The sequence below is a fragment of the Dunckerocampus dactyliophorus genome, chromosome 20 (genome assembly GCF_027744805.1).
Source record: "Dunckerocampus dactyliophorus isolate RoL2022-P2 chromosome 20, RoL_Ddac_1.1, whole genome shotgun sequence".
NCBI lineage: Eukaryota > Metazoa > Chordata > Actinopteri > Syngnathiformes > Syngnathidae > Dunckerocampus > Dunckerocampus dactyliophorus.
Window position 1 is genome coordinate 11,713,461 of NC_072838.1, and position 13,942 is coordinate 11,727,402.

General features: G+C 42.8%; 2 protein-coding genes across 2 annotated transcripts; one reads left to right on the forward strand and one right to left on the reverse strand.

The window, feature by feature from the left end:
* Positions 1-7,605: 7,605 nt before the first annotated feature.
* Positions 7,606-9,312, forward strand: dlx6a (distal-less homeobox 6a). Its single transcript, XM_054764769.1, has 3 exons — positions 7,606-8,239; positions 8,493-8,686; positions 8,757-9,312. The coding sequence occupies exons 1-3, from the start codon at positions 7,930-7,932 to the stop codon at positions 8,994-8,996; spliced, it is 744 nt and encodes a 247-aa protein (XP_054620744.1). The 5' UTR covers positions 7,606-7,929; the 3' UTR covers positions 8,997-9,312.
* A 2,504-nt stretch (positions 9,313-11,816) lies between these two features.
* dlx5a (distal-less homeobox 5a) lies at positions 11,817-13,694 on the reverse strand. Its single transcript, XM_054764012.1, has 3 exons — positions 12,933-13,694; positions 12,507-12,691; positions 11,817-12,317 (listed from the first exon to the last, which is right to left on the reverse strand). The coding sequence occupies exons 1-3, from the start codon at positions 13,282-13,284 to the stop codon at positions 12,000-12,002; spliced, it is 855 nt and encodes a 284-aa protein (XP_054619987.1). The 5' UTR covers positions 13,285-13,694; the 3' UTR covers positions 11,817-11,999.
* Positions 13,695-13,942: the final 248 nt, after the last annotated feature.

The following is a 13,942-nucleotide window of genomic DNA, read 5'->3' on the forward strand; positions in this document are numbered from 1 at the left end:
AGACATTGAGGAGCATCTCTGCTCCGGGCTGCTGCGTGGGCTCGGAGACCCCAACATCTGGGAGCTGTGTTGATTTCCACTGGGGATGGAGGGAGGGAGGGAGGGAGGATGGGATGTCTCCCCAGTGAGCGATTCAGAACAGCTACTTTAACACACAGCCAATCTTCTGCTGTGATTATCATGCTTGTGTTTTGCAGGGTGTATTATACGGTGAGTAACACACACACACACACTGGTGGAAATAAAACATTACATAAAACAGTACATACAACATTGCAAACACCTCTTCTGTGTCACTGCCTAATGATCAAAAAGTGCAAATCAAGTGACTGCATTAGGAGTAGGCGATACTGCAAATTTTGGTATGGATATTTGGATGAAGGATCAAGCCACCCACCCCTACCCGGCAGTCATGCAACATGACAGCAGTTTAGGAGACTGTCGTAAACAGTATAGTGACTCACGACCATTGACTCACTACTATAGCAGTTGGTGCGATTTTTGTTTCTGTATGGTGTTCTTTTGCTGAGTCACTGATGCGCTATTGATACACACTAATGATTGGTGACCTTGGCAACAACAACTGTACTTCCACATTTGCACATTTGGAACAGGTTTTTTTAAAAAAAAATTTATTGAAATGCATGAATTGTCTTTTTTTTTTACCTCATTACGCAATGACCACGTTTCCGCGAGTAAAACCACAAACTTGACTGTTCTTGCGCAAACAGTACCTCATCTTGCAGCAATTTTCATCATGTTTCCACAACAGCGGATTCTCGGTTTTCGTAAAAAATTCAATTTTCGATGAAAATGGCTAAAAATATGTCTCGTTTATCATCCGGCCAAACGGCGCCTATCAAACCAGTGGCCACACAAACACCCACTAGTCTCTGTGAACCATGGGTAGTGGTTCTTTTAGCGATGGGACACTACCGACAGATTTCTTTTTTTAATTCAATAATGCTGCATGTGCCAGAACTTAAAAAAAGATGAGAAAACGACCACCCTTTAAAGTTAAGTATCTAACGGGCTATAGTGGAGTAAAAGGGTAAGTGGCGCTGCTTCTCTCGCCTCCAGTCATCACCCGTTCACCAACAAGTCTTCAATAAACGTAAAAGTGATGTTAAACATTCCTTCACCCGTTTGATTCATTGTTTATATGTATTTCGCTTGGTTTTCTGCATGTAAACCTATAATTATCTTCAATAAAAATGTGTTTTGTGTTATTATTCTGGGTGTCGGGACACCAATTCTTAGGGGGGAAAATTGAAAACCAAGGTTCCACTGATTTCATGCATTTTTCTCATGACTACAATAAGTTTAGATATTTTATTTTCCCCCTTTTTCAAGAGCTATGGAAAGGGAAGTGGCAAATAATTCCATTGTTCAGTGTAGCTGTACGCATGGTAAGAATCTGAAATATGCTTTTCATATTTAATACAGAGCGGCAATTCAATTGTGGAGTCAATGTGTATACACAACTTTGTCTCATCAATTTAGAGTATTTTGCAAGATGACCAACAGCGTGAGAGCATATATTGCTCCACTGGCCTTGAAGGGCAGTTATGATTGGGCTGGATCGGTTCTGCCTTTAGCAACAAGGGGCCACGATGGAACCAAGAACAAGAATCCGAGCAATCTTGTTGATCTGTGTTAAATACGCCCTATATTTCTGTTCATGTTTGTGTTATCTGGGCAGTTTATAACACTGAAATAAAAGCCCACATCAATGGCAGGTTCCCTGTTATTGTTGCCATATAGGCTATCCAGCATAAGGGACTATTATAATGCTATATTACATGGCACATGGACATGCAATTCCAGTCTTACAGGCCTTTAAAAATAAACACAACCTTAATGTGCCCCTTTCTGCAAGTTCAAACATTTGTAAAATCATTATGTAGTCAAAAAATAAACGACAAAAGGGTGTTTGGTGAAGGAGTTTATTGTCTTTTAAAGGGTGTACATGCAGGTATAACTGTATATTAGGCAAGTTTGATTATAGACTGTCTTACCCTGAAGAAAAAAAATGTATAATCTTAGGAATGCATTCAAAACAATCAGATTAAGAGTCCGTTATAATGTTGGAGGAAACAAATCCCAGTCCCAAACTTTCAAATTAAGACAATGCAAAGCACAAGAGGGCCTAACATTGGCAGTTTTGCCTTGGAGGATTTTGCATCCAGGTGATAAACGCGTCGTGAAATGTTCAATTCCTCACACAAAATGTCAAATGCGCATTTACACAATCACGCGCTTGCCTTAACATGGAAAATCCTCCAGCCAAGGCGAGAAAACTGACGTCTTTTAAGTGAATTTGCAGGGCTGTTCCTGGAGGGCCGCAAACAAAATGACAGGGATTTCACTGCTGAATCCTTTTAGCAGGCCATTGACACATGAACCAGGGCAAAAAAAAAAAATACAGGGAGAAAAAACAAGAGCAGGAATGAAGCAGGAGGAGGGGGGAAAAAGAGAGTAGACAACCAATTTGGGAGTAATGCAACTAAAAACTGACAAGTGTAATTTCATCCATCTGGGCCGATGTGTAAAAAGCGCTGGCCTGAACATTCCCCATGATTCCCCCCTGATTGATCTTCCCCGAGTCTGAAACACCTATTATTAGCCACCAGTCTAATAGCACCAGGATGGCTCAGCGCTCTCCCAGGGGCCAAATCTCCGGTCATCTGCCCCTCACTCACCACAGCTGTGGAAGCCAACCAAGGGGGAGGGAGATGGAGGGTGGTGGAGCTGCCAAGAGGGGATGGAGGCATACCTGTTGGGGTGAGTGAAGCGAGAGAATGGGTGGCAGAGGATGATTAAAGCGGCCAAGAACATCACGGTACTCAAAATATTCAAGTTAAAAATGTTCACTTGTCCTTTTATATTAAGTATAAAACCCAATAAAGTGCGCAGTTGGGTTTTAATTAGTAAAAAAAATGATTCTAAAAAACATTTTAAACAACCTGGATGTGTTTCCAATTAAATAAAACACCCACAGCCAAAAAATGTTTCATTAATTTCTTCCATGTTGCAATTACTACCTACTTTCCCCTCCTAAAAATAATGTGCGCTTTCATTAAATCATAAAATTCACACTTTATTCTGTGTAAAAATGAGCTTTAATGACTTATTCCATGCTTTAAATACATTTAAAAACCACAAAAAAATAATGATAAAAAGCACTTTTTTGGGGTGATTTTTCTGGGATGGCTAAAAGGTCACAAGTCGACTGTTAATCGTCTCTTCACTCGCTATGATTGATTGTGCTCTCGGTGAGGCCTAATGCATTTTCAAGGGCGATGATGACAATAATTGGCTACCTTCACTTCACCAAAATGGACCAAAAGGCCTAAAAAAAAAAAAAAATCCATCCACTCAACACTGACGGAGCAAAAAGCTTCTCTATCAGAGCTTTCCAGGGCATGGACTAATAATTATGATATTATGAGGCTACGGCTGATGTGGCCCACACTATTTTCACAGCTCGGTTCATAAAAACAACCGGATTAAACCAAATAAAAACATTTCAACCCTTTGCCGTCTTCCATTTGGTTCCTACAACCCTGAAGCTGAAACTTTCTCAACCAAAACCTGATCCCAAAGTGAGTTTCAGGTACAAACAAAACAGACAAAGCTCCGCCATGAGAACTTGAGCGTGCCGTGTTTCAGCAGGTGTGACTTCCTTTTCTCTGCGCTGCTTTTCCACCTCACTTCACATTGTACTCTTAAATTCCCACCACTTTTCAGCGTGCACGTGGTTGAGCAGTGTGTGCAGCACTTCCTCCCTGCAGGGTCATTGATTAGGTCACTCCGTTATGCACCATTTTTTATTTGTATGCTTTCTATTTGTGTATATTCATGTATTATAGGCTATCCAGTATTATATATCCGTTAGATTAAGATGGATATTCCTAACATAAAGTTGCCCTGCCATTATATTCCAACACTGTATTATCTTCTCTGCAGGGTTCCCTATAATCCACTATTCCTGGTCCCACCTGCCTGTCTCGCACTAATAATGTGCCAATAATTTCTCATATATTTTGTAATATAAACGTATGAAAATGAATAGTCTGCCGCAAATCCTGTTCATGCATGACTAAAAAAGCTTTATCCATAAATTAGATGAAATGTTCTTTGCAGTATATTTAAAGCGTTTTTTGAATTCTCCTTGAAATATTGTGAGTTAAGTAGATTTTGAACGAATTCTATTCTAGACGGTATTATCAGTCAAATAATATAACAATGCTTCGTTTTCCCATACGATTCTATGAATATATGCACTTATTTGTCCCTTCTCCTTGTTCAGAATCTCTTTATTAATTCCATTTTTAGTGTATGCATGATGAAAAGGAGCTGTAATTATCCAGGTCGGGTGATGAGTGCAAGTGAAGTAGGCCTGCATGGGCCTTGGACAACATTAGAGGGCAAGCATGTCATTTGCAACCACTAGTGTAATAATAATTACAACAAAAAAATCTCGGATGCAAGGGGTAAAAAAAAAAGTCTACACAAAATGGTATCTGTGTTTTCTCCCCCTTTGTTTACCAGGGGATTCTTTGTCATTCCCTCCTCCATTTTTCCCCCCATTTCGCACTAATTCATTTCGATGGCTTTCGAACAGGAAAATGGAAATGTTGCTTCTGCCCTCTATTTCAGTGGCAGCGTCCTGGCAACAGAGCAATTTTCTATCATCAGGGATAAACGGCTTCGAACAGTACATTCTGACAAAAAAAGGGGGGTGAGCCTGCATGATTGCTGCCCTTCCTGTCTGTCATCTGTAGCAAATCCTCTGTGCTGTCACACATAATAATATCGTGCATTACATCAAGGTAGGGAAAAGGGGGTCCGCGCCGTGCCCAGCCTATAAAACGCAGCGCCGTGCTCGAAGATTTCGTTTCTGTTTTACTATTTGACACAGTATTGCGATTGCAGCATCCTAATTAGGATTAATTAAATCAATTAGGCTGCAGGGACCACTCGGCGTTTGTTTGCTTGTGGTCATCCCTCTAAGGGCGCACACCTGCACCATGCAACCACGCGTATTCGAATGTGCCCTTCCTCAACACACAATACACTCCCCATTTTTATGCACGATTTATTATGTTATTATGTGACAACCAGAATACGCCCCAGCCTTTTCCTTGCATTGTGCGTCATTTCTGTGCGTAAAGGCTACATTTCTAAAGGATGCAGTGGACATATGCAATCAGATTTGTGGGTGTGTGTGGCGCACGCCGTTCAGTGGGAGACATGATGTCTCATAAATGCCTCCCGGCCCAGTCCTCTCTTTGGCGACAACCGCTGGAGCCTCTCTGCAGCCAAAAGGAGGCGCTTTCCACTGGGAGCCAGTCAGCAAGCTGTTAGAGGGAGCCTGCCACAAAGCCACAGCCACACTATTCTAGTGGGGATGCAGCTCACATGTGATTAACACATGGGGCCACATGCAAGACGCGCTGTTAAACAGTAAAAGGCGCAGAAAGGGGAGGTTTGGTGCGGATATTTCAAGCAAAGTCAACATTTTCAAGATATCTAACAGACAGTAACAATCCAAGCATATAATATAGAGCCATGCCGTGCCATTGCGGTGCCTATTTGAATTATTCCCCTTGCTTTAACGCAAAGCAGGTTCGGGCATCAGGGGAATTTGGTGTTTGATAAGTGATTTGAAAGAGTCATTCATCAGTGTTCATAAGACAGACCACTTATATTAAACAATCATTGATTGAGCTGTGGGTCAATCACCTACTCAGAGGAACAAATTGATTTTTTTTTTTAAACATGTGAAGTTCATCGTTTTTGGTTTTTGGGAAAGCTAAAAAATGTGGCAATTTACCTCAATAATAATAATAATAATAATAATAATAACGAGGCAATGAAAACCTATGCATTGTCTTCCTAAAATATATGCTGTAAAAAGAAACAACATCTTTATAAATGATCTACTTTAAAATATAACACAGTCTCCAATTTCTACATTTCACAAACAGTCCAAACAAATCCAGCCCGTTCAAAATCCCACTTAAATTATTAAATGCTGACACCAAACCCCTTCAAAACACCCCATCCATGAGTGCTGTGGTGGATGGGGGCAGCGTAAAATAAATGCAGGGAGTCACCTCGTCTATTCGGAATCCATAAAAGGCGGTTACTGTATAAAGTTTCTCCAAGTGGAGTGGGGCAGTTATGTCCACACTATGGGACCACCGAGGGGTGGCCACAGTGGGCAACATCAACAAGAAGCGGCAAATAAAATCAGCAATAACTGATAACTGAGCACAAACTCTTACCTTCAGCCCTCGTGACACCGCAGCCCCGTGCTTTTATTTTGTGAACATTCATGGACATTTAAAAAAAAAAAATAAGTGAAATAAATCCCAACGGATGGGGTTGCACGCAGCTCCCAGCCCTGCCTGTGCTGCCTGGTCTGCTGCTGCTGTAAAATGAATATCCGGCTGCTGAGTTGTTGCACTTTTAAATCACACAAAGTAAATAACAACCGTTAGTTGACGATAATAGCAAGGTAGCAAGTTATACAGAAAGGGAGAAAAGTGAAACTAAACGCTGCGTTTAGACGTCCATTCGTGATAAGAGGATAATTGAGGCGACACTGGCGTGTAATTAGGGTATAATTTATGCTATATCCACTTTTATTCCACCCTCCCAAAATAAATCCAGTCCACCATCATTACGAGGGAATTGTTCTAAATTTTATGGCTGCAATTTGAGTAAAGTGTGCCCGCTAATCAAATAGGTCTTCGTGGTACCTTGACTGAACGTAATTACAGTATTTTCATGGCCTTTTTATGAGACGGTTTAATGCTATACTCTCCAGCACAAGAAAGTGGCGCTAAATGTGATTTTAATGCTTGTTTTTTTTTTTGCAAATGCAAATATGATTTCATTTGTTGAAGAGACTACCAGGCCTCACATATCATGCAGGGTAAAATACATCGTCATATTGCATTATATCTGCAAGTTACCTATTGCACCTCAGGGATATCATAACGATTTAATATGTCATGTGCACTATATTCTTTATATTGAGCATTTTAAATCGTAGGATTATGGCAGGCCATATAGTGAACAGAGGCTGCACTGTCAGGAAAATATACTTGGCTGAAAAAATAAATGTAAAAAAAAAAAAAAAAAAAAAAAGCAACTTAGTGTCATAATTACTGAGGGAAATTCTACAGCGTATTTAATGTTCACGTTTTTATTTTTCAGTAAAAAAAATAAGCTTTGTGACTATGCCATCATTTTTGGCCAATTATTAGTAGTAGTTTGGCATATGTGCACGTGCGTTCACCCTTCCCCACATGTAATTAATCCCGAGGAAGTGCACGGCGAGATGGACAAATAAGCATATATGCGCTGCTGGTTCGTTAGGTTGTCTAATAATGTGCATTCTGCGTGGTGCGTAATGCGTAATTTGGGTGTTTGGGTTGGGGAGAGGGGGAAAAAAAGAGGATGAAAAGCGATAGGGCCATTCCAAGCAGCTCAGCTTGTCTGTGGGAATTAGGCGTCTTTCCCACCCTATATTATTCCCCTCGTCGTTGTAGCAGGAGCTGGTAAGGTGGGTTAACTCCAGCTCAAGTCTCCCCTTGCAAGCGCACAGCCCTGCATGATGACGTCGACTTGAATAACCAATAGGGAGGCGCTGCCCTTTGGAGACAAACCATTTTACTTGTAGCGTCTGCACCAAGTCTGCAAGCAAGGGCGCAATTTTAACAGTAAAAAATCTCCCACCTCTTCTAGCTGACTTTGGGTGAGAATATCACGAGGGGGGGAAATTAAAGACGCGTAATTCGGGATAACACCGGAGAGGCTGACAGAGAACATCCGCGGCAGGAGGAGAGAGAGGAAGCCGATTTTTTTTGGTCTTGAGAGAGAGGAGGGTGAGTGCTCTCAAGGCAGGAAAATTCGATGATGACCATGACTACGATGGCTGACGGTCTGGAGGCTCAGGACTCGTCCAAGTCTGCTTTCATGGAGTTTGGGCAGCAGTCCCACTCGCAGCAGAGCTCGCCGTCGATGGCCGGCGCCCACTACCCTCTGCACTGTCTCCACTCGGGATCACACCACCACCAGCACGACAACAACACCACCGCCTACCCGGCCAGCAACACCTACAACAGGTCCCTAGCCTACCCTTATGTGAGCCATCCGCACCACAGCCCCTACCTGCCTTCTTACCACAACAACACGGGGGGACAGACAAGGTTAGACGGCGCAGGTAAGAGCAACCCCCCCTCTTTTTTTAGCACCTAGGGCATCCTCACCGGTCGTGCATAAAAGCCACCCAAAAAAGGTCCTTTATACTCCCAGTCGCCCCCTCGGGAAAAAAAAAAACTGGGTGTGATCATCTGCGACAAAAGAATGTTGTAATTAGCATTTAATTGACATGTCATTACCAGGAATAACCCCAAATATGACAGCTGTAAGGGTAATCGTGTCTGAATAATAACAATGGCTTCTTTTTGTTGCAGAGCAGCAGAAAACGACAGTGATTGAGAACGGGGAGATTCGTTTTAACGGGAAAGGCAAGAAGATCCGCAAACCCAGGACCATTTATTCCAGTTTGCAGCTTCAAGCCCTCAACCATCGTTTCCAGCAAACCCAGTACCTCGCCTTACCAGAACGGGCCGAGCTGGCCGCCTCTTTAGGACTGACACAAACCCAGGTAGGAGAGAAGAAATGGAAACAAAATGAAGAATAATCCTGGTAATCGCTTGTAATTGCATGGTGTGCAGGTAAAGATCTGGTTCCAGAACAAGAGGTCAAAGTTCAAGAAGCTGCTCAAGCAAGGCAGCAACCCGCATGAGAACGACCCCATCCCGGGCTCCATGTCCCTTTCCCCGCGGTCACCGTCCATCCCTCCAATATGGGACGTCTCGGCCTCATCCAAAGGAGTAAACATGGCGGCCAACAGCTACATGCCGGGTTATTCTCACTGGTATTCCTCCCCGCACCAGGACTCCATGCAGAGATAGACTGGGACAATTATGGGGCCTACAATTTGGGAGTGGATGCTAGAAGGGAGAAAAGCATCTCTCGGATAAATTCTGCACCCATAAAAGGGAAGAAGCAACATTTTTTTTTTTTATTCATCACCAAATATTGTCAGTGACATTTGAGCCGAGTTTGGGCAAAGACTGATGACATGTGGATTGTTGTTTTGTTTGTTTGTAAATAATCAGCCACTTCACTTGTACATACTCTTTTTATGTTCTGTCAGATCAAAAGTGTGTGGTTTTAACAAAAAAATAAAATAAAAACAATCAGGGCTCATATTGGGCCAACATCGCATGCAGCAAAATGCCATCTTTTTGGTGCATTTGGATGCCATCTAAAGCACCCCCTGAGATAGAACAGAGCGAGGAAATGAACTTACCCTGCACCGCTGCTCCCTCCATGCAGGTCCGGCTAATCTTGTCATTTTCACCCTCAATTATTGCAAGTATTGACTAAATGTTTTCTCCCGTCTCTGCGTCCTAATGCAAGCCGTTAAATGCCAAGCTCCGCGGGATCGATGTGGAACAAAGCAGCCAGCTGCAGCAGCCTTCAATATGAAGGAGATATTTGGGACAATTTGTGGGTTTTTATCCAAGTGAGGCTTTTTTCCCCCACTCTTTCTCATAAATGCAGGCATAATTAGGGTAATTTTTTGATGTAGCCCGCTGATTACAGCGTTTTTACCGTCAAAGATAATTACCTGTAATTTTCTACCACTTTAATACTAAAAAGGCATCTTTATTTTGGTTTGGAGGTAGCACAGATGGAACAAAGGGGGGAAAATTATTCGGTTATTCATATACAAATTGCTGAGAAGAGAGAGCGCTGGGGATATTATCTGAAATTGCTGAAAAGCTTGATGCAGCTGTCAAAGTCGTGGATGCCCCACTGGCGTACATTCAGGCTACCTGCATGCCCCCCCACCACCAAACACACACGCACACACACACACACACACACACTGCGGGGGCCCTGTCTGCTCTTGGCCCATGCAAGCATGCAAACGCGAGTAAACATCAACAAGACTTACAAATATCATAAATAAGACCTTTCATTTGGTAAATAGAAGATGCACGTTACAAATATAACTATTACTGTAGTTTGCATTAATGTAAAACTGCATTGCAATACACTGAGAGGTGTTGCTAATATTTCGCCACTCGTGTATTATTATTAAAACTGTTAAAGACACGCCTGGGTATGTAATGCAGCTCTACCCCGCTGCAAACTTTTTTTTTTTTGGTCAAACGAATACAAAAACTAATGTTTCAAAACAATTTTTGCATCGTTGTGCACGTACACCTAATGAAGCGTGGTGTAGCGAGTGCATGTCAAATAGAGCTTGTGCACCTGTCACACACCCAAAAAAACAAAAGTATTCCATCAAATAAATGCAAGGCACTTGTAAATCTCACACCGCAAAGACATGCAGGAGATAATATTAGAAGTGCACATCCTTACCTCCTCTCTGGAAAACGAAATCGCTCACTCCTGGTGGTTCGATAAGCAAATCCAGGTGGGAAAGTGTTTGCACACCGGCGGTAAGCTCTTATATATTGCCTGCGAAATTAGCTGTTATTACTGTCACTGTTTAGTGATGGCGAGCTCGGTAGAGAGAGGAGAGGAGGTATTAAAAAAAGGCCCTCTGCAATCAAGAACCGTGCGCATCTTTGCAAATGATAGGTAATTGTCAATGTCCAGATTATGATAATGGAGGCCCCTAATCCTGCATGGAGAATAATTATTGTGGAGTGTAATACAGTTGGAGCTGTCCAGTAAAACTAACTGTCATTATTTTTGACTCGATTTTGCAAAACGCAGGCGTGGTGGGGTTTGGGTGGGTGGTGGGTGGGAGGGGGGTGTTGTTGAGTGGAAAATATTCGGTTGGGAATAAACGATCGCTCTCGGTGTAATAGTGTGCATATATAGCGTGGAAAGCTGGTCTGGTGATGCTTCATTACAGGGCTATGGTCTAGTGCGGTGCACGTGTGGATCGAGACGTGGATGCATGTCAGGTGGATCTTGGAGAGAAAGAGGATATAAGGGTAGCAGGGTAGTGTACCAATCTTTCAACAAAATGCGCGCATGGCCTTTGTGCGCATGTCCAGGAAAATTCAATTAGCTCCTTTTCAAATCCTTAAATATGTCTTCTAAGTGGCAGGGTTTGTTTAGTGGTTTTCACGGTGGCGCTGGTGGCTGCTAATAACATGGTGATGCTGCGGAGGGATTTTGCCTGCTTTTTTATTTTACCCGGAAGGTGGGCTGCGGCCGGGAGTGGCAGAGCGCTGGAGCCGGTCTACCCCCCACAGGAATGCGGATTGTCTCAGATCTCCGTGCCGGCCCCCTCGCCCCCTCTCTGCGAATTCAAAGCGTCTAATTGTAGAGGGGGGGCCACGCACTGTCTGCAAGGAAAAAGCAGACATTCTCGTCTATAAAAGTCTCGTTTATAAAGTACAAAAAAAAATGGCCTGGATTTTAAAGGCATAATTTACTGAAATGTTCGAATATCTAATATTTCTGTATTCCTAAAGTCTGTTATGTTTCTTCTTAAATGTAGCGGCAGATTTGTGTTCATGTGTGTAAAACTGCCACCGCAAATCTTCTCCATAAAAATGGAAATAAGTGGAAGCACGTGCCGAGCGACACATCATCTGACTAATTAATCTCACTTACTGAGCAGCTGTGATTTCAGCATTCCAAAAAAATATATCACCCGAGGCTTACTATTATTATTTACGTCAGTGGGATTGGCTGTCGTTAGTGCAAAGGGGTAAATAACACGAGAATGAGAGGTTGCATTGTCCATTTAAACGTTTAATAGTCTTCCAAAATGCAATAAATTACATGCACACATTTACACATTTTACACGTTTCTTCTATGACTGTCAAATACATTGCATATTCCCCTGAAATGTCAACACGAGTCCCATAGAAGGTTGTTTTTTTTTTTAAAAAAAGAAATGAACAACAGATTTTTTTTTTCAATATAACGTCCCCGCTCCGAGAGCCAATGAGTGTTGTATCGAGCTTGGGGTCTGCAAGTGGGAAGCCACTGAGCTGCCGGCTGAGGTGGTGTACCACGACCCCGAGCTTTCCAAAAAATTTGAGGCCGACGTGTTGATGTTTTGGGGCTGCAGGCTGTGAGGCCTGGAGGGCCCGTGTGTGTCCCAAACGGTCGGGGACTGCGGGGAGTTGCACGCCATGGGGTCGCTGGAGCTCGGGCTGTGCTCCGGTGGAAGCTCGCCGTTTTTCATGATCTTCTTCATTTTAGATCTCCTGTTCTGGAACCAGATTTTCACCTGGGAAAGCATCCGAAAACGTAATAATGTTAGTATGGATCGCAAACAATGCAACCATGAGAACAAAAAAATACGTATGCGAGTGCGTAAATGCGCACATAAAGTATTTGAATAAAATGAAGACTTTTAATCATGAATATGACGATTAAAAAAAAACACATAATCATCAAATCGCATGTCAAATCTCACCTGTGTTTGCGTGAGACCCAGTGAGGCAGCCAGCTCGGCTCTCTCCGGCAGAGCCAGGTACTGGGTGTTCTGGAAGCGTCTCTGCAGCGCGGCCAGCTGGAAACTGGAGTAGATAGTCCGGGGTTTTCGCACTTTTTTCGGCTTCCCGTTGACCATCCTCACCTCAGGCTCCGCAATCTCCTTTTCTGTAATAAAATAATGATTATAAATGAGTGTACCGCACTTTTGCTCTTATTAAACACAAGAAAATGAATTCAATCAAAATATATTACATGCACCTCAAGAAAAATGAAATAATTCCATTTGATAATAAATGCCTCGTGCTTAATATTACTCTATATTCATGCAGTACTTGCATTTTATAACAGCGCAGCGTGCTTATTCATGAAATAACCAAACACTATATAATAAGTTGAGAAGTCTTACCTTGTGGGCTCGGTTGAGGTCTGCTGTAGGACCCAGCATACTGGTGGTAGGCTGGGGTAGTGTATGAGCTGTAATCTGTGTAAGATTTGGTCGAAAAACTTCCAGCGGATCCATTTACTGTCGGATACTGGTACTGGTACGCATTGAGGGGCTTTCCGTACGAGGTGGAAGTGGGCGAGCAGTAGCCGTGAGAGACTCCAGCGGCGGGACTGTAGTAGCCAGAATCCGTGGCGGTGGACTCGGGTAAAGTAGGGGATTCCTGAGAGGGATGGTGCATGGTAGAAAGCTGGAAAGAATTCTGGAAATCTGCTGGTTTAACACTCGGAATTCTCCGGTCAAATACTCCAGTCATACTTCAAGAGTGAAGGGTTTTTTTTTCTCCAAAAAAAACAAATATTTCAATCAGTTAAAAAACGACACAGACTGGCTCCCAAGTGGAAACTATACTGGCATTGTGGAAATAGTCTCAGGTCGTCGGGCTCTGGTGAAGACTGCAGCCAGACGCGCAGGAAAGACTTGGTTAAATCCTAAAGCGCGCTCTTACGCACTGCAGGGAGGATCTGGTTCCATTGGCCAGGGCGCAGTTACACACAGCTACACCCAATTCACACTGCCAGCTTCCTTAGAGGAGGGGGGGGGCGCCCGGCTGTGTGGCTGTACTGCTGTGTGGAATCAATTAAAGTGGTGGCCATGCCGCCTATATACACGTACATGCTTTGCATTATTTATACCCAAAAATGCATACGATTACAAAGAAATTCGTATTAACCTATTTAATTTTGAAAGCATATATGTTTTAACACAGCAAAATAACTATGAAATATGAGCAAGTTAATAAGTCCAAAAAATATATACGTTTGTGTATCGATTTAGATGTATTTCATGCTGCTTATCCTGTGCAAATACAATAAAGAAAACACGACGAGAATCCAGTGGTGAACAGCGACGCTTAGTGTTGTAGTTGTGTAACTGCACAGGACACCATATTACGCGTTCCAAAACCGGAAGTA

Excerpts from the sequence above, each read along its gene's own strand:
- dlx6a (XM_054764769.1), top strand. The coding sequence starts at position 7,930 with ATGATGACCATGACTACGATGGCTGACGGTCTGGAGGCTCAGGACTCG. Across the intron at positions 8,240-8,492 it reads GACAAGGTTAGACGGCGCAG|AGCAGCAGAAAACGACAGTG; the intron begins GTAAGAGCAACC and ends TTTTTGTTGCAG. Across the intron at positions 8,687-8,756 it reads TAGGACTGACACAAACCCAG|GTAAAGATCTGGTTCCAGAA; the intron begins GTAGGAGAGAAG and ends CATGGTGTGCAG.
- dlx5a (XM_054764012.1), bottom strand. The coding sequence starts at position 13,284 with ATGACTGGAGTATTTGACCGGAGAATTCCGAGTGTTAAACCAGCAGAT. Across the intron at positions 12,692-12,932 it reads ACCTCAACCGAGCCCACAAG|AAAAGGAGATTGCGGAGCCT; the intron begins GTAAGACTTCTC and ends ATTTTATTACAG. Across the intron at positions 12,318-12,506 it reads TGGGTCTCACGCAAACACAG|GTGAAAATCTGGTTCCAGAA; the intron begins GTGAGATTTGAC and ends ATGCTTTCCCAG.